Source organism: Glossina fuscipes, unplaced genomic scaffold (assembly GCF_014805625.2).
Source record: "Glossina fuscipes isolate IAEA_lab_2018 unplaced genomic scaffold, Yale_Gfus_2 1, whole genome shotgun sequence".
NCBI lineage: Eukaryota > Metazoa > Arthropoda > Insecta > Diptera > Glossinidae > Glossina > Glossina fuscipes.
In genome coordinates this window covers 11,694,933-11,714,941 of record NW_023998415.1, presented here as the reverse complement: position 1 = coordinate 11,714,941, position 20,009 = coordinate 11,694,933, and the positions used below count along the sequence as shown (strand labels likewise).

The window sequence follows — 20,009 nt, the reverse complement described above, 5'->3', positions numbered from 1 at the left end:
CTGTCAATAAATCGCACACCATATATTTTCTTCATTTGAAAACTTTCAACAAGATGGATTAAGTATACCTAGATTTCCTATGTATTCGCTTTTTAGAATTAAAATAAAAATATATATATATATATATTTATATGACTAAGTGACTTTGGCTTTTGATATTTAGGTTTATAAAGTGGAGGTTGTTTGAATATGTGAAATAGGCTATAAGATATATAAATGTTGCAAATTTTCGTCGACCACTACTAATGTATTCATATAAATATTTTTATATATGTGTTTACTTATTGCTTTTTATATTTATATTATTTTTAAGGGGATAAGAGAGCTTTTTGTAATTGTGCACTGCTGTCGATTATGGGAAATTAATTAATTGTACTCTTTCCAGATTTCTTTTCGTTGCCTTTCACACAAATTGTTACGCAATCATGTTATATGGATACTGAAGAAAGCTCTCCCACGATATACACTCATCGTCAGCAATTGCAACACGTTCGTTCTCCAACAAATGATGAGACAATGTTAAATGACAACAACAATAATAATAGCCATAATGTTGAGAAAAATGAGAGCCTGAAAATTCAATCACCACATGTATCGAACCATACGCAATTAGTCCAGGTTGACCAGCAGCATCGCAACCATCACTATCCCCACCACCCCCAAGTTAATCATCGGCCACAGTCAAATCAGACACAGCAACAACAACATTATCAAGGTCATTTGCATCGTGCTAATCGTGACGTTAATCGTTGCATGCTATCACACATGATATAGCTTCATTTTCGCCGTGTATCGAATTTTGCATAGGTAAACGATTGCTTTTTTGGTTGTAATAGCGCAACCGTCATTCTCGATCGTCAAAACTAATAGTCTTCGTCGACATTCTAATTACAGATTAAAATCAAGCACTTGAGAAAGCGAACCTGAATGATGCTCTATTTACCTAAAGGTTACAATAAAATTCGCAACTATTTTAACCGCGTCAATAATCAACGCCTGCTGGACTTCTGGTAGTCATAAATTACAAATTAGTAAATCTCCATAAAATCATCTTTTTGCTTTTCTGCTTAGTTTCTTCGTTTTAATTCTCGGTCCTCGCTTTATAGTAAGAAATATTCTGATGTAATCAACTTTTTACGTTAATTTAATTATTATTTTAAATATAATTTGCTGGCGAATTATTGTTTATTGACGGTATAATTAATTAAATGTGTACTTAATTGTTAGCTGAATTTTAGAAAGAATATTGTAAATGTAAGAAATATCACTATAAAAATGTTAGAAAAACCAAAAAGACAAGAAAACAGTAAAAAATTGCATCTTTGTTTGGTGTCTTTTTTTTTTAATTTTTTTTTTTTTTTTATTTTATCTTTCTTTACATTATTTTACAGATGCGCTTTACCAAAAGTATCAAATAAACTGTTGTGATATCAAACCATTGGCGTGGATAGATAAATTTTATTTGCTAAAAGAGATTGAAGAGGTGGCTTTAGTGGAAACATACGTTTTATTGAAAATGTTACCTTAATATCATCTCAAAAATGCGCTGGCAATGACATTTGTCGCATAGACGTTAGCCAAAATTACAACGATCAAACTGGTAATGATGAGCAAGCTGTTAATGATGAGGCAACATTATTTATTCAAATACATGGAGGTTTCTTGCATCATTATTACAAAGCCAACAACAATGTTGCAATAATAAACAACAACCCCATTAAGCCGCCAAGATATTGTCGCCGCGTTTCTAACGAAATATATATGAATGATTTTTTTTCCTTTTTGCTTTTAAAATGATATGTAAAAAATTGTATATGTATACAGAAGTAAGCAAAAGTAAACAAAATTAGAGAAAATAAACAAAATTGCAATATCAAACAACAAAAGCACGGCCACCTTTATGGAATGTAAATATATAAATACAATCAATAACAATCATTTTCTAATGGAATATAAACAAAAAGTTCCACCTCTATGGAACGTAAATAAAAATTGCAACATCAAAATCACGGTCACCTCTAACCTCCAGTGTGAATAAAAAAAAAAAAAAGATTGAACCAATCCTAATTGCCTAAAAAGCGTGCAAACAAAAATTCAAACCATCTGTCAGATTTGCTAATCAAAACCTCATACTCGGAATCTAGCAATTTGATTCTGGCAATTATTTAGCTATTCAATTCAATACCGCAATACCGCTTGCGGCGCCTGCATATTAAAGCACTCTATCTTACAGGGATTAATTAATAGAATGCAACTGTTTTTCACCCTAATTTCCTTAATTTGTATCCAATGAATGCAAATATTTTAATATTTGAAGCTTTTTGTTAGCGTAATTACTAAAACCCATTAACAGTAATAAATATGACTAACAAAGACAGAGCGAGAGAGAATACATTATATCGTTCCATTATTAATGAGAAAAGTGCAGTGTATGTGTGTACGCGAATATACATATATACACAACAATATATTGCACATAATGTGAAATACACATCCCAGTGAATTTTCAGTTGTTAATTTGCTGAATAAGAGAAGAAGACGAATAACAGGAAAATATACATGTATATATATATTGAAGAGTCTTAACTCCTTTTCTGCCCTTAGCAATATATTGTATACACAAAAGAAAAATAAAAAAAAAAAATAATGGCACGCTTGCGAAGATGCTGTATTGCCTTTTTCCCCACATACAATAACCGCCGGAATCAGCTTAACATAACTTAAACAAAAGAAAAAAAAAAAACTAAGAGAATAGTTTTAAACAAACTTTGGCAACATTTTTAGTATATAAGTACAATAGTTTTTAATAAAGAATTAATTCAACTTTTGAGTTTGCATCGCCAAGCTTGTCTTCGCATATGAAAGTGAAATCAAGATTTTTATTCAAGTTAGCCAGTGACGATCATTTGTCTAATATATTTTGACACAGTAAAGAGTGATACTCTTGGCGGTGAACAGCCGAGCAGATTAGGACTATTTTAAACAAGGTCACCCACCACATCACCTCTATATGTTGCATGAGGTTATCGTTTCCTCACATATTTCAGCAGCAGCAGGTGTATTCCACTTCTTATTCCCGTTTTTTTAATTTTGTTTCACACAAATTTAAAACTTTTTCAAAATTTGCATCTAAATTGTTTCTCTCAAGACACCAAACACTTGTGTTACAAAACCTGTAAGAAAGTTCCATCTGATAAAAAAACCGTTAGCCGGTTGTTTTTTTGGATATGACAACTTAGTGCCAAAAATATCACCCTATGACAATAGAGAGTCGTTCAAAACACGGTAACACAATAAAAAATCGTAACACGTGTAAAACAGAGATGCTTGCAAAAAAATGGTAACACCAAATTAACGCCTAAAACAGAGTTATTAAAATATGTTAAAAACGACAACGAGGCCTGTTAAAAATGACAACAAGAGTATACGCAATAAAACATCGTTGAAAATGATGTTTTAAATAGTTTAAGAGGTCCGTTGCAATAAATATACCAGATAGTAAAATCTTTCAAAAATAACTTTTAGGAAAGTTAAACATATTCGTGCAAATAATTCACGGAGATTGTTCAATTATCGGATAATGGCAAAGACTACCAAATTGTGGACGTTATTGATTTTAATGACACAAACAAATCCCCCTTTGAAGTTGGCATAGATGGAAATAAAATGCTTACGTTTAATAAGAAATTTAAATCATTTGCATTTTTTTTGCTTTACGGCCATCATAACCTACAAAATAATAAGCCACGATTCTTCTCGCATTTCAGAGACAGTTCAAGGACATGAACGTCACGTAACTCGGATTAAATACAATCGCGAAGGAGATTTGCTTTTGTCCTGTTCGTTCGGTTTTAGTTTTTACGGGATTTAAAGAATTATTTCGCTCTGTAAATTATTCAAATATGAAGAGAAATTATTATGGATTATTCTAAGATACGGCATTATATTGTATGTGACCTTCTATAAAAAGTTTTTCTTCAACTCAACAAAACTCAGTTTAAGCAAAAAAATAATTTGTATTAGACGTACAAAAAAAAAAAAAAAAAGGCTTTTCAGTTTAAAAATTTAAGTGGGCCAAGTAAAATAACTAATAGTAATGTTGTCTTATTAAGTAGTTTTAGTAAAATTTTATCAAATTCATTTCAATTAAAACAAATAACGATTTTACTAATCATTATTACATTTTTACCCTTATTACGGAACATTATATTTATTTTAAATCGTGAAGAGGACTTTATGGTATTTTTATATATTTGTACTTTGGTCACATTTTTCCATAATTTTTCCTCGTTTATTAGCTTAGCTTTCATTTTAATGAAGACTAACTTTTACGCATTAGACCACTTTGCTTAAAATAAATTTGCGAAGCACATTAATACATAATTAATACATTGCCGCGCAAAATGAAATTGAATTTCTAGTTACAGCATGCAGTTGCAAAAAATACTTCACGTTGAAAGCATATTTATCGGCTTTACAAATATATTATATATACCACCAAATTATACATATGCAGCTCCCTCTCTCTTATGTATTGAAAAGTCAAATGTAATCAGTGATGTCAAATTTACAATGCTTGCTAGAAGAAAACTCAGATTATTATTATTTGTTCTTGTGTAGGAAGATGCTCTTGTATAACTTTGTTTACTTTTGAAAGAAGATTGCCTGGACTTGTTATTATGTATAAAGATCACCAGGATTACCTGGATTGATGTTGTTTAATTTTGTACGTATTCTAATTTTTTGTTGTTATTTTATTTCAATCCTTATATAATTTTTCACGTTAATGTTGTTTACAGAATATTGATTTGCACCTAACGCTTACGAGCTAATTTATTTATTGGTCACGTGAGAATTTTACCATGATAATTTATATTTTATTGACTGTTTAAGTATAATTGTTTTACAACAATGACGATAATATTTATCATATAGTATTTCATGACCTGGGTAAGTCCAAGAGATAGTTTAGCATTATAATCAGATATTGATTAACAAGTCACGTAGGATATTTTCTAATGGCGCCTCTCTAAAATGCAAAAGATATTCAAAATTTTCATAATCTACGTGCAAAGTAAACGGTGACCCTGAATCCGGTATAGCCAGTCCACTCACCTGATCAAACTTTTCCTGTGTAATCTTTCACGCACGGTCACACGTTGCAAGGGTTGTCAAGGATACAATTTTGTAGCTCGAATGGGAAGTTCTGCCATATTCAGCGGACTCACCGGACATTACGCTCAGATCGGTGCAGTATGGATTAGCTGGCACGCACTTCCGCAAAGTTGTAGAAGTGGGAAAATCGGTCGATAATTGGATCGCTGCCGTTGGCAAAAAAATGCAAAAAAATTGTAGAAAACGATGGGCAATATTTTAATTAAGATATATTGTAGCAATTTTTCCGGGTGAATAACTTTTTGAAACAAAAAAGTGATCAGAATACATGCAAGGACCTGTTAATTAGAACAAATATTTTCCCTACTTGCTTCAATACATGCGAGCTTATGATCTAAGTTATCCGGGAGCCTTTAAAATCAATACTTTGGAAATTTATTTACAAAATACGTAGACAATTAATGGACAAATTTTCCATACTTGTTTACTTACTCATTGGCAGAATTCGAAGGAGAAAAAAGAATTCGCCATGTTGTCATTGGCACGAAATATGGGCAGCGAGCAACAAATCTCTCAAAGACAAGTGTTCATAAATAATGGTAGAGAGGATAATTAATTTATAAAAGATCTGCACCTTTTTTCAACAAGGTAACGCCATTTTGCCAGAACTAGTTCTAGAAAGGGATGGAAAATATTTTGATTAATATATATTATACAAAGTTTTCTCAATAAATGCCTTTTTCCAGTTAAAAAACAATAAAAATTAATGCAATCATCTGTTATCACCTATTACCTGTAGACGACAGAGCAATGTGTTCAACAATTCTTCGTTCTGGCAATGTCGCATTTTGCAGATGTTTTTCTTCTTTTCGACATAGATATGAGCGCTTGCTATCGTTACGTTTGAACATATTGTTCGCATTTGGACAATGCGTATCATGCAAATATCTAAACAATGATTTGATGGCATTGTATTTAATCGTGTTCAGCGCTTAACAAATACATTCGGAGAGAACAGAGTCTTCCACGTATTTGGAAAACTAACGACTATATTAGAAAAGTTAATGAACCTTTGAGTCATATACTCTTTTTTGATGACAGCAAATTCGATCCAGCATTCCAGTATTCAGTACACTACGCAGAATATCAATAAAAGGCATCACACTCCAAATTATGTAGCGATATTTTCTAAGCTCGATAATGGAGTAATCACAATGAAAGGTTGCAAGATTAGACGAAAAAGCGAATTTATCTAAAAAGATTAATCGAAAATACGAAATTACGAAAAGTTAGGTTGGGAAAAGAAGAATGTGGCGGCAAATGCCATGAAATAGCCATAGTTACATATCATGTGAAATTTGAAATTGATCCACCTTGTAAACTAACCAGGTTTCTACACAATTGCTAAAGAAAATGAAATGGTGTAAAAGAAAAGCAGCAAAAGTTTGAATCACGTCAGATATGTCATTTAAAAGTCAAATATTTACGAATATTACAAATTGTATGCATAAGCCATTACCGATCTTCCAATTTTACATCACCACCTCTGATCACGACGGTTTGTACTGTACAACTATTCCTCAACCTAGTGATGGGAATGTCTAGGCAAGGAAACTGCGTGTGAAGAATTAACCTCTAATCTTTTAACGGGATTCGCAAAATTACGATTACGAGTATCTTAGCTTGAGTACGTTCGACATCTTCGTTGCAAAAGGCATTATTTTAGGAATTACTTATAGTAAGCGGGTAATTTTCTGGAATACTTGCAAAAACTTATTCATTTTACACCCATCTACGATCTTTTAGAGTTGAACTATGGACATGAACGAATAAATATGTATTTGTTCGGTTTCAATTACTTTCCTCTATAGCACATGTTTTCCTGCAAATATATAAAAAGCAATAACAATAACGCAATTGTTTAAACAACAAGCACAACTAATGCGGGGGTATTCCAAATTTTATCAACTTCATGGGCTATAAATGCACTTGTTTTATAATGTAATGTAGTATAGAGCTGCCAAGTTTTTCAACATACAGCTTCCAAAGAAAAAATCATCATTATAATATTTGTAGAAAATACGAATTGTTCATTATGCATATACATGCATTTGTTCTTTTTGTTAAAAAATCTGGTAAGGAAAATTAATTAAAAAATGAATGCATGGAAGCTATGGAAATATAGAGGAGTGTCGACTTAAGCTTCAGATATAGGTTATGAACGCAGTTTTCTTTTTTTCCGATATGCTTCTACCTGCCATGTATGATTACTAAATTTTGTTTTCTCAGCAAAAGAAAGCCATAGAGAAAAAGCTTAAGTTAATATATATGGGATGACATATGAGAACCTTCTAATTCGAAAATTTAAAATTGATCTCCTTTTACTGACGGGATACAGCTTTTTAAAAACTTTTACTAAGCTTAAGATAAGTAGTTTTTTTTAGTAATTTATTGGTCTTTTGCGTAAATAATTTCTGAAACATAATTTTTTTATGTAAGCTCAACAAACTGTTATCTTGATTTGTTAGAAAAATCATTATTTTGGTGATGCGGTTTTAAATTACGATAGCAAAATCGCTAAAAAAATCCGGTCTTGAATGAGAAAGTTGGCAGCTCTACAATTCTCTGTAAATCTGAATTAGGCCACTTTTTTTTAACTCGCATTAATTTATTTTAATTTATAAGTAAGATTAAAGACGGGAGTGTCGCGTAAATTGAACGCTTGATTTAAGGATTGTGTAAAATTGTTTTCGTTTGAAAATTTCTTTAAAAGATGTCCCGATTGTTGAAAGCTGCGAGTAAACTGTTCCAAAAACATCCTTTTCTTACAAATAGTGGAATTTATGGTTGTTTGTATGTAGGAGCAGAGTATTCTCAACAATTGTTATCTAAAAAAATATTAGTAAGTACGCTCATATATATATCAATAATGTTCTTTTTCGTCTCGTCACAATTTTTTAACATTAATGTTAAAACACAACACTAATACTTAAATTGAAGAACATGAAAAACTTTTCGATATTCAGGTGCATCGTTTTGAAGCCGAGAAAAATGAAATTGATTATCCCACCATAGGTCGGTATGCTGTTGTTGGAACCCTTGCTTATGCACCATCCCTATATATCTGGTTTGTTTTCATTTTTATTTGTTTTTAAAATTACATACACCAGTCTGATATGTCCTTACTCTGCGCACGCTATAGGATTTAAAAAATGTTCTCATTTTTTGCCATGACAGTGTATGAATAGTTAAAGGATTTAAAAAATGTATGCAAAAGAGAAATGTTGAAGCCAGCGTTGCCATTAAAATCTTCTCTGAAATGCTTTATTTCAATTACAGTAAATAAAATAATTTTTTTAATTTTTTTTTTTTTTGAAAGAAAGTATCTCAATTTTGTTATTTCCTGTATACGGGCATACAAAACCTACAATCTCCTAATCAGCATGAAATTCTCATTTAACTTAGTCTTATAAACTCCCGGTTAAATTTACGGCTTACGCATAATAACAAATTTTTCGAAAACAATGTGCCATTGGTCAACACGTAACGTAAGAAAATAGTCAACGAAATGTGAAGACTATATTTAAATTTTATTGGACATAACATAATCAGTCTCAGCTTGCATCTAACGCTTAAAGGGATATCATTTAATAATTTTCGGGATGTAGTACAGTGGAATCGATTTATTGTGTTACAAGTCGAGAAGACAAAATTGCACCAACCATTGCTCCACATCTGATCTTAAGCAATTATTATCTCATTGCAAATCTGAAAAGCATGTAAATCGAAAAATATGATTGAATTCAAATGATGCTGTAGCCGATGCGTATTTTTTGAGTTTTGACAAATTGTTCTACAGAAACATTTTAGAGAAACGTTGAACTTGATTACTTTTGGAGGAGACTACATTGGTGAATGAATTTTCTTTTATATAGTCTCGCAAAATATTGGTCCTTTTATTAAATATAAAGCAATTTTATCCGCCTGAGTGGCCGAGTAGGCAAGAGTCTTGACTAGCAACTCAATGGTCGTGGGTTCAAATCTCAAGTGCGGTAGAGTTTTTAATAAAGGCGAAAGCCTTAGATGCTAGCGCTTTAAGACTTTAGTCTTAGAATTTATTCTCTGGCTAAATTTATAATAATAATAATAATAAAGCAATTTATATGAAAGCCTGCATTACTGTCTTCGCGTAATCATTCTAAATTTTTATGTTGCAAAATAGTATTGGAATAGTATTGTTTGTTTCATTTATCCCTATTTGCTAATAGGAATCTTATTATCAGATGTGTTATAACAATTGTTTGTTATATATATACAGTTGTTTCGGCAACGCTGTCGCGAAATATTTTCTAATTTGGTGTGAGAGTGAGAATGATGGTGTGTGAGAGAGAGAAAGAGAGAAAAGGAGAAAAAGAGAGTGATTGAGTGAGTAATTTAAAGCTGAACAAAGCAACAATTTTCGCACTCTGAAAGCTTCGTTTTATCACTTGTTTTAAAGCACATATTATAGTAAGCTTCAGCACATCAAAAATCGCGACAGGCATCGCCATCAGCACTATATATGTATAAATAATTAATACTTGCGTAAATAAATACATATTTGCTTTCTTCTTTTGCACACTAACTCATACTATTCCTTAATTTAATTGTATGTGCAATCACAATAATAACCATTGAATTACGCTTAAGTATATTTGACATCTTACCTTATTTTATTTGTAAGGTATAAGTGGCTGGATGGTAGATATCCTGGTACAGCCCCTCGAACTATTGTTAAGAAGCTAATATTAGATCAATGCATTTTGACGCCGTACTTGTTGTGTGTTTTTTACGTTGGTAAGTAAACGCATGCGAACTTGTTGTATTTATTAAACCTAGTTTGTGCATGTGTTCTCAGTTTATGTTTTACTATAAACGTGTCCTTTGATCGATGTAGCCCATTTCCAACACTATTCTAATTTTGTGTAATTCTTGCGGCCAGATTTTGCAGAGATATTACAGTTCTGCATAAGCTTTGGTTAAGGTTATGGTTCGTAAAGAAATTCGTAAATGCGATTCTGCGATTACCTTTCTAAAATGTTGTGTGCGCAATTCCTTAACTCTTCTAAATTTCAAAATCTAAGTCTATTTTGTTTTTTTTTATTTTTATAACGTATGCAATGCCCAACAGGAAGATTCAGAAACCCTGTAAGAGAAATATATTCTTAATTAGCGTGAAATTCTGATTTGATTAAGCCATGTCTGCCGACGTGTGGTGTTTATTGCTGGCACTCTACTGGTCGCAAAAATGGAGGAATCGACTTCAAATTTAGTAGAAAGATTGGGAATTTTTACATCCAGGTTCGTATCGAAAATAGCCCAAATTAGTCAGAGCAGAAGGACGCAGCAGAGCGTAAAGTGAACGCAACCCCGCTTTTAATGGACAAAAATCTGCGGGTTTTTCCTCGTTACTCAGATAGTATAAAAGTTAGAAGGCGACAATTTTCCCCATTTACTTTAGGAAATACTCTGCTCTTTGTGTACAAAAATGGAAGAAATCCATTATGCCCACACAAAGTTATAACTGATTAAATTTTGTTTTGTTTACTTATATAAGGTTATATACTGATTTATCTGAATGCAAACAAGACAGAATGTTTAAAATTATTTTGTACATTCCTCAAATGAAGATGTATGATCTCCCTAAGAATGGGCTAATTTTAAAATGAATATGGTAGAGACCGCGACTAATTTTTTGTTAATAATACCAGTGATATGGGTATCAAATGAAAGAATTTGTATGCTAGAATGCACACATACATACAAACACATAGTGGCGGGTATGCGAGACTTCCCCGCCGAGACCCGCCGAATATAACTTTCTTACTTGTTTAATATGAGATTGTCGTAGAACTCTGTGAGGACACCCAAAGTCGTACCTCGTTTTGGCCTCACAGGTTCTCCGTCTCTGACTGGGAAGAGAGGAAGTCCTAGAGATTAAGACAGCATTAGAATAGTATAGGCCTAGCATATGAGTAGGATAGACATAGCATAGGCATAGATTAAGATAGAATAGGAATAGATTACGAATAGAATAGACCAGATTAAACGTAGGCTAAGGATAGTTTAAGAGTAGGATATAAAAGATAGGTTAAGTTAGCTGAGTTTTAGTCTCCGACTAATGAAGTTGAGTTGTGGTCGTAGATTCGAAGAGACGCGTTTGAAAGTAAAGTGTAACGAAGTGATAAAAATAAAGGTCGCTGCAACCAATAAATTTCTTGTGCGTTTCCATTGCCCTGGGCCGTTGAGCTGCCCCAGCCATTAGGAAAGGGACGGAAACGGCCTCACAACTCATTTGAAAAACGAAAAGAGTTGGTTCTTAAATCATGCCTAATTGAAAATTTACAATTTTTTTTTTTGTTAGTGTTATTTGAAAGTAAAGCAAGGAAAATTTTTTTTTAAAGCCCAATAAAAATTAATTATAAAAAAACATAAGTTCAAAATTCAAATAAGCCTCAACGTGCACTGATTAAGTTTAAACATTATGTAGTGGGGATATATGACGTAACTTGAAATGGTTAATTTCCGAATAGCTGTTCGTCAGGCCAATAGATAACTATTGCAGGGTCTCACGCTATATATATATATATATATATATAGCATATATACTATAGCGTATATATATATATATACTATTGTGTCCAAAAAGTAAAGACAATTTAATTTTTTCTTTTTTAAATGTTTTTTCGCCCTTGGTTTTTTCGCCTTGGTGGTTTCGCAGTTAAGAGTTTGGCCAAGTGGAAGGAATGCGTAGAATTCAACACCATGATAATCGAAGAAAACCGTCAAAATCACGTTGATTTTTGAGCGACTTTGGCCGGGTACTTCGGTTTTGGTTCATCTTTTGCTCGATACTTGGTCGATTGACTGGTTATTTCCGAGTCGTATGCGTGTATTCACGTCTCATCTCCTGTAATAATGCGGCTCATGATCGATAGATAGGTAAAAATCATCTCCTCACATACATTATAAAAATCGGAAAATGTATTTTTTTGTGTCGTACGAAACCAAGCGCATCTGAATGACGTTTATGATGCGAAATCAGACACACATGTCTGTCACAGTTTTGCCAATTTAGAAAAAAAAAAAAAATAAATAAAATTATATTCGAATTATCCGCGCAATATAACCCAAATATTACTCTGACTTTTTAGGTACAGGGTTAACTCAAAAAATTACAAGCTAACATTGCATCTATTTTTTTTTCTTTTAAATGATAAAAACATCAGTAAAGATGTAATCATGACTGAATAAATTTTATGTTTATTTTGGATCACATAAAGTGTGTGCTTTTAAAGTAACACTAAATCGAAACGAAATTTCGATATCAATGCCTTTCCAAGAAGATGAGTTGCGCTAAGAGGATTTTCGCATTTTTCTATATATCGTTTCTCGTAACTTTCGACTTTGATTTCACAGATTTCTTTATAAATTGTTATCGCTTGATTAAAATTTCGCACATTCCTCTTCAATATTCAGTTTTATGTCTCTTATCTTTTCATATTTAAAAGTGGCTTTGTTACATATCCCAGACGAACGTTTGCTCCGTTCATATTTTCGTTACCTTCTTTGATATAGTGTAGGACGTTGAATTCAGAAAAATTGATATTGATTGAAATTTGAAGTTTGGTTACATTGTAGAAAGAATAATAAATTAACATGAATTATTCGTATGGCTATTTAAGAATATTACATATAATTGCTTACAAATGCAAAGTAATTAAAGCATATTACAATTTACACGTTCAATATGTACGATGTACATAGCGAAGGACAATCTATAAATAATCTCTAATTAAATTTAAATATTACAGAATGGCTTGTAATAAAATAGTGTATGTACGTACGTACACGTGTACGTTTACAACATGTCGATCGATGAGAATCTTGTTAGACAAGCAACAATTTAGATTTACATTTTTGCTTTTGTAATTTGATAATTTTTGTATATAATGAGATCATATTAGTTAGTTACTTTGGGCTTTGAACTGTTAATAGAAAAGTCCCTAGAGTCAATAGCTTATTTTAGTATATTCGCAAACTTTTGATATGGATTAGCACAGTTATCCCATACTGGGATAGGCATATAATACCATCGATCGGAAAACGATTTTACATAACCGAATCTTATTTACAGCACTCAACTTAAAATTTCGGTTTGTTAAGGGATATACTATTTTCAAGTCAATAGTGTATTTGTTTTTGATATGCTGAATATTACGATTGTGGAAAATAAACTTTTTTTTTATATAGTATAATTTCCAAGTACTTAATTTGATTTGAGAAAGGAAACCCATGATCTTGATTTGTCAAACCACATATAGAGTCTGGACTATTGTCATACTAACATTAGTCTACTAACAAATTTTGAAATTATTAACCGCGATAATTGGAAATAAAAGTAGTCTTGCGATGTGAAATATAAAATGGGTTTATTGTGACTTGCGTTCAGCTGGTTAAGCTCATCCCGATCAATTTCCCTCGATTATTCGGTAGAGATAATGTACACGCCTCTTGGATTTTGAGAAACCTTTGAAGCTAGAAATACTGATACACAGCCCACACTTGAGTAAATTCCGTGTAAAAAATTTATAATGAATCCCGCTGAATCCCGAATTTTATCTCACATTAATGAAAAAGTTACTCCAACCGAACCAAATTTTTTATATCAATGTAGAAAGTCGAGATACTATTACAATACCGCGAGTATTGGCGAAAAGTGTTGAAATTTGCATTTTGCATGTCAGTGTGTCAAATTTCATCAAAGTATTCTAAATATTGCGGTTTGTTTGTCGAAGACACGAAAACAAAACGAAAAGACGGCCAGACGAGCTTAAATCGATCGGTGTAATAAAAGATGGATGTATCTTAAGTTCTTCGAAATGTTACATACGTCCGTATAAACTTAATATACTCTGTAGTGCAGATGGTGTAGGCTATAAATAATAACGAAAAAGTCAAAATTTAAAAACTTTGTAGTTTAGTTAGTTTGTTACCATAAAACCGTAAAGCAGGCCTTCAATTTTCCTTTAATGTCCTTCTTATTCTCTTTGCTTGACGATTTCACGTATTGCGAAATGGCAAAGAAAATGTGAAGAAAATTTATCATTTTATAGCCAAAGCTCGGACTTCGTCCAAATTAACTTCAGCCTTATAACTTTCAATTGAACTTACACACACATTTTAATGTCATCTGTTCGAGGATTCGAGAAGATCGAAACCATAACAGATGTAGCATTAGATGTAGGCTGTACCTTTCGGCAATTTGCTTGATCCAAATATACTTTTTGGAGACTGGCTGACGGAATTTTAAAGAAGCGATTTTGTTTCTCGCATTCTAGCCTTTTGGAGATTCTATTGGGGCAACAAACAATATTGAAGTTCCGAAAAATTTATTAGATTAATTAGATAAATTCGGCCCATCGAAATTAGTTGGTTTAGAAAACGCATTTCACGCGTTCAATTATTCCGAAATTTCAGGTATAAATAGCTTAGGTGTTGTCATATTTACGGTATAGTAGATTTCGGTTGCGTACAAGCTACCGGTAAGTGTACAATAAAGTGCAAAAATATTGATAATGCAACACAGTAAGCGATTTTGAACTTGGCCTGCGGGCGATATCCAGATTATGGCATATACTCTCTAGGTCTGGCTCCTTTTTATAATCACTTGACCAGTTCGATACGGTCATATCGACGTAACACAAATTGAATATGTCGGAAAATGAGTCTATGGCTATTTCATTTCACAGCCAAGAAGTTTCTACCGCCGAGACATCCATTTCGGTTATTAAGCTTTATAACAAATACATTTTAAATAAATGTTGAATTTTGTTGAAGAAAACAAACAGAATTTATTTGCATATCTATTACGGTCGTGTCATCCATTAGGATTAAGAGTAGTTACGAATCTTGATTTACTTGCACGTTGAGGCTAATCTTATTACGAAGAAATTTTATTTTTCTTAATCGGACGTAGAATTTTTTATGGAAAATTTCCGCAAGTTCGAAAACTAAGCATTCATCGGATGTGATTACGAGAGTCTATTTCTTACCAAAATAAAATTGGAATCATGTGAAGTGAACTCCATTTATCTCTTTATCTATCGATCTGTGTTAAGTTCGTTTTTCTTCTTAGGATTACCAGATCATCATTTGTAAGTCGCTACTGGACCACATTTATTATAAAATTTCTTCATTACTTTACGAGTTTTAGCAGTGGCTGTGTTGCTTATGCTTTTCCTTTAATTAATATTTGAATTGTTCGAGAATCAACATTTGGAAAATTTTCAAAATAATACTTTAAAAATTTTTAATTGTGCCTAGTACACGCTGAATATCAAAGCTTACAGCGTATTTGTTGAAATAATGAAACCAACGGAGGCGCAAAATCAAACGAAATAAAAATTAATTGAATCGCTTCGTAGACATATTCGTTTCCAAGCATATTTATATAGATTAAGACGCGTAAAATTCCATGAAATTATGCCAAAATATTCATGAGAATTATATTAATGTCTTAGGTAAAAATTTCGTCAATTATTTATCGGGAATAAATTATTTGCGCAATAGAAAACAATATTGTCTGCATAGTTGCTGAAGAATAGTGAATACTATGAAAGTCTATTGTTCTTTCTAATCACATTTATTTATTTTTTACAGGCCTGGCGTTACTGGAGTCTGCTGATAATAAGTTTGAAGAGTTGCGTTTCAAATTTCTGCCTACTTTTAAGGTATCATGTATGTTTTGGCTGCCAGCGCAAACGTTTAATTTTCTTATAATACCTCCGCGTTTTCGAGTCATATACATGGGTGTTTGCGGGTTTATGTGGGCGAATGTGTTGTGCTGGTTTAAACGACAACCGCAGTAATATGAAAAGGCAGTTTGGTTATATATCTTGCGATACATGTAAAGAATTTAAATCGTTCTTAAAAGAAATTTAATATTAAATGCTCTTAGAGCTAGCTGCCTTCATATAGTGCTATAAGTAATTTTAATAAAACTTTCAAGTTTCTGTTTTCTGAAAAGATGAAATTTTTGCCTTATTTTAATTTATTGCACATGCGTGCATGTGCTTGTTTATATGATTTGAAAAAAGGTACTTAAGATATTTTATTTAGATTTTGTTTCTTTGTAGTGACCATGAATTTTTTAGTGTTTTGCTGAATGAATATACCGTTTGTATATCGCGGCTTGGTGACCAGAACCCAGACTGCTAGTTTATATGTATACATATGTACAAGGAGGATATATGTGTATGCATGTGATAAAGTATTTGTTTATTTGATAAACATTCTACTTTCAAAGTTGAACAACAGATTGCACCTGCAATGAAAAAGTGGTTGTAGACTGTTTTATGAAACTCTTATGCTAGTACTTAAATGAATTCTCTTCGACTACCCCTCCTCCCCCCCCGTCTCCTACAGCTTTTGGAGTTGGTCTTCTTATTTGCTTCCGCTTGTTTGTGCAAAGCGGAAAATTAATTCCATCTTCGCTTGTTTCCGTTTATCTTGTAAAACACAGTTTTGTCGTTGTTTCCATTGTTGTTTTTCCATTTCTACTCTTTATTTTTTTTCTTTTTTTTTTGGTTTCTTCTTGCCACCGCATTAGCTTCCGAGACTGCTTGTACAGCTTTCTGCCTTATTTTCATACATCGTACTTATCGTTGTTGGCTGTGAGAGCGTGTACAAGTCAAGTACATTATTTTGGTCATTTCGTTTTTTCTATAAATAGCCATTTGTGTATGACACGGTAAGAATATCTTCAGCTTTGTCATTTCGTTTAAGGCACAGAAGAAACTTAACTTAACGAAAAAAAAAACTTATTTAGACTCTGAGCATATTCTGAACTAACATAGGTTTTATCAAAATTTTAAAGCCTCCAATGAACCAAACATTTTGAATTTATAGCGAAATATAAAAATGAAAATAGAAGAAAACGTGTGTAACAAAGCATGCGCAAAGTCGAATTTAGTTATAAGAAAAAGCTGTTTATTACATCGATATCCAGATCTGTTGTGGTTTTTATCTTTTTTTTTTTTTTTTTTTTTTTTATTTTGTAAATAAAAATGATGGTAAAAAGTTGTTGTTGCTGTGTTAATAAAGTTAACTTTTTCTTGATGCCAGCCGAATAAAACCGTCGTCGCCAAGGTTTGTTGTTAGCATGTTTGTTCGCCTTTGCTCAGTATTATTCTTTTCATAGGAAGGAAGTGACCAGAATTAGTTTTACGTATGCGTGTATGTGTGTGGAAGAAAAAAAAAAAAAAAATGAATAACAACAATAATTTCACTGTTGCAAAGCGTTTGGGTGTACCATGAAATTATTTTAATTTAATGTATAAATATTAATTTCGAAAATTAATTTTCACATTCCTTTAGACGATAATGTTTATGTATGTTGTGTGTACGCATGGGTCTGGGTGTCTTCGTTTTTTTATAATTATTCCATGCATTTCATTAAATAACTTTTTCTTCTCGAGTACTGCATATTTGCAAGCACCAATACATACACGAGGCAAACACACATCCATATCCACACCTACACCCACATCCACACACGCATAAATACACTTTTCTTTTTGAAGTGCATAATAGTTGTAAAACTATTTAATTGCTGTAAATTTCTTATGGAACTACTTGTTAAACCTTGGCACATAATTTCTTGGATATCACGTGCCACGTACCAGCACCGTCGTCACCACCTTCCCTCTCAATTTCCCTCTGCTATTAATGCGCTTTCGTTTCTTTTTCATTTTCATTTATTTACACACTAACCCCCTTTGAGCAAACAACTAGTCGGTAATTCGTAATTACCGTTAAAACAAATACATGCATAATAAGACTAAAACGACCTATTAATAGTACTTAACGCAAAAGAAACAAGCCACTATATGTTGTAAGACCCCGGCATCCTTAGCAATGCTATTACCGACATCGCCACCACAAGGATGCGGTACAGTTATTTGAAATGAAGATCATGTGCTAGGTAAACACACTTTCGCAGAGTAGATAAGCGAAAGCAAAGAAGTTAAAGAAGGATGTATAAATCAATGAATGAATGAACGATTGAATGAATGAATGTGAATTCTTGGCTTATTTGTTACTTATTTGGTTATCTTTCTTTTGGCAGCACCGTTACAGCAGGAAAATGTAAAGAGCTTGTAACTCATATTGAAGAAATCCGAAATCAATTTTTCTTCAGTACATATTTGTTCGTTCGCGTTTACGTTTACTTTTCTTATTGCCCAACTACACACAAAACCAATCCATTCATACACACATATACAAAACGGCTAAACATCATCATTCATTTTCATTTCTTACCTGGATAAAAGACGTTCACATTATTGCTACCCAATAACGTGAAGACCTTGTGATTGCTGACGATGTGGTTCTTCCTTATGCACTAAATAAAGTCCTGAGATACTGGAGCTATGCAATGTATTTTCAATTTTCTGTTATTTTGCTTTTTCAGGAAAAATTTAGTAAACATTATGCTTAATTAGTCGAAATTGTTAAATGTATGTAATCATTACCGTACACTATTGCGTTTCTAACTGAAGGAAGAGTAAACATTGGAAATGAATTTCTTTAAAAAGGAAGAAAGAAAATAAATTGAAAATTATGAGAATTGCTTTCAGCAATTTTCGTATACAGGCTGACATTGTTGAGTCGCCGATAAATTTATCACTCATATAGTCTAATTTAGATTTTAAAATATTCATATTGTGTGTGAGAGTCGTTATATAGTTTTTTCGAATAGTTTTTCCTAGAAAAGTAATTAATTAGTTCAGTTTGGAAATTATGACAACCATTAAAGGATAGAAATGTTTTCGGTTAACTGGTTTTTCGCAGTACCCATCCTCTTAGCCTCTTAGTTGACCATGAACCCAGTTTAAAAATAAGAGTGCGTTCTTACTTATTACTTATAAACCCTAAGCTATGTATTGGATATTCTCTATAGCGCGAGCAACAAACTAATCTCAAAATGTTCGTAATCTCAGCAAATAAAAAATTTACAATATTTAACTGATTCTGTTTTGAGGTTAATGGGTATCAAACATTCTTTGTACGGTGAATATGTTCTTACAGGTTTTTCTATGCAAAGCATTGGTAAAAGTTGAGTAAAATTTCCAAAATCCAATAATCGCAAAAATAATTCGGTAAAAATGCTACGCTGATGCGCGTATGCTGGAGTGAAAGATCATCATCTAGGTTTACCGCGATAAAGTTAATAGGCGCGTAATTGTTATTAGATGGTCATGAATAGTATTTCACATCTCAGATTGATTTTTATTGTAGGTGAAATGCTGCTGTTACTAGCGTCTTTTTAGTTTCTAAGAAGATATTTGCATTTGAGTTCGCTTCGATTTTGAAATGGTTCGACTTTTGAATAAGCAAGAATAGATTTTTTCAAAATTTTTAGAATACATTAATTCACGGATAAGCCAGCAAACAAGTTCACATTCGAAACATCGAAATGTTCACAAAAATGCGTTTTGATGCTTAACGTTAGCGGGTATAATCAGTAAACTTCTATCAGTCAAGCTTTAAGAGGGCTATAATTTATTAACATTTTATAAAGTATTTTATTTGTTAATGAAAAAGATAATAAAGACTATAGGAGACGCCCAGCTGAATCCAGAGAAATGAATATGAAAAATTAAGTAAGTAAGTCAATTGACTGATTGTAAACAAACTCATATTGAAATAAAAAAAAAAAGAAAAGAAATTATATTCGGTCTTTGGCCGAATTTTGTCAACGTCAACTTCTGTATGATAGCAACGAAATTGAAGTGAGATTCATATATATATATATGTATATATATATATATATATATATATATATATATACA

General features: G+C 32.2%; 2 protein-coding genes and 1 long non-coding RNA gene across 5 annotated transcripts in view; 2 read left to right on the top strand and 1 right to left on the bottom strand.

Moving 5' to 3' along the window:
- Nucleotides 1-993, top strand: part of LOC119632307 (GATA zinc finger domain-containing protein 14) — a 6,414-nt gene extending 5,421 nt beyond the window's left edge. For 2 of the 3 annotated variants that reach the window (XM_038025145.1, XM_038025146.1), the window contains exons 3-4: nt 386-807; nt 895-985. In XM_038025145.1, coding sequence (XP_037881073.1) covers nt 386-774 — 389 coding nt within the window. In that variant the 3' untranslated portion in view covers nt 775-807; nt 895-985. Of the gene's footprint in view, nt 1-385; nt 808-894 lie in introns of all 3 variants that reach the window. The other variant, XM_038025144.1, reaches the window with a different exon arrangement.
- Nucleotides 994-4,840: 3,847 nt separating this feature from the next.
- LOC119632333 lies at nt 4,841-6,769 on the bottom strand. The gene is made up of 5 exons (XR_005246773.1): nt 6,635-6,769; nt 5,909-6,519; nt 5,608-5,789; nt 5,116-5,321; nt 4,841-5,029 (listed from the first exon to the last, which is right to left on the bottom strand). It is a non-coding gene; the product is annotated as an uncharacterized LOC119632333 (long non-coding RNA).
- Nucleotides 6,770-7,593: 824 nt separating this feature from the next.
- On the top strand, nt 7,594-16,169 carry LOC119632066 (mpv17-like protein). The gene is made up of 4 exons (XM_038024768.1): nt 7,594-8,017; nt 8,142-8,242; nt 9,839-9,951; nt 15,817-16,169. The coding sequence occupies exons 1-4, from the start codon at nt 7,889-7,891 to the stop codon at nt 16,023-16,025; spliced, it is 552 nt and encodes a 183-aa protein (XP_037880696.1). The 5' UTR covers nt 7,594-7,888; the 3' UTR covers nt 16,026-16,169.
- Nucleotides 16,170-20,009: the final 3,840 nt, after the last annotated feature.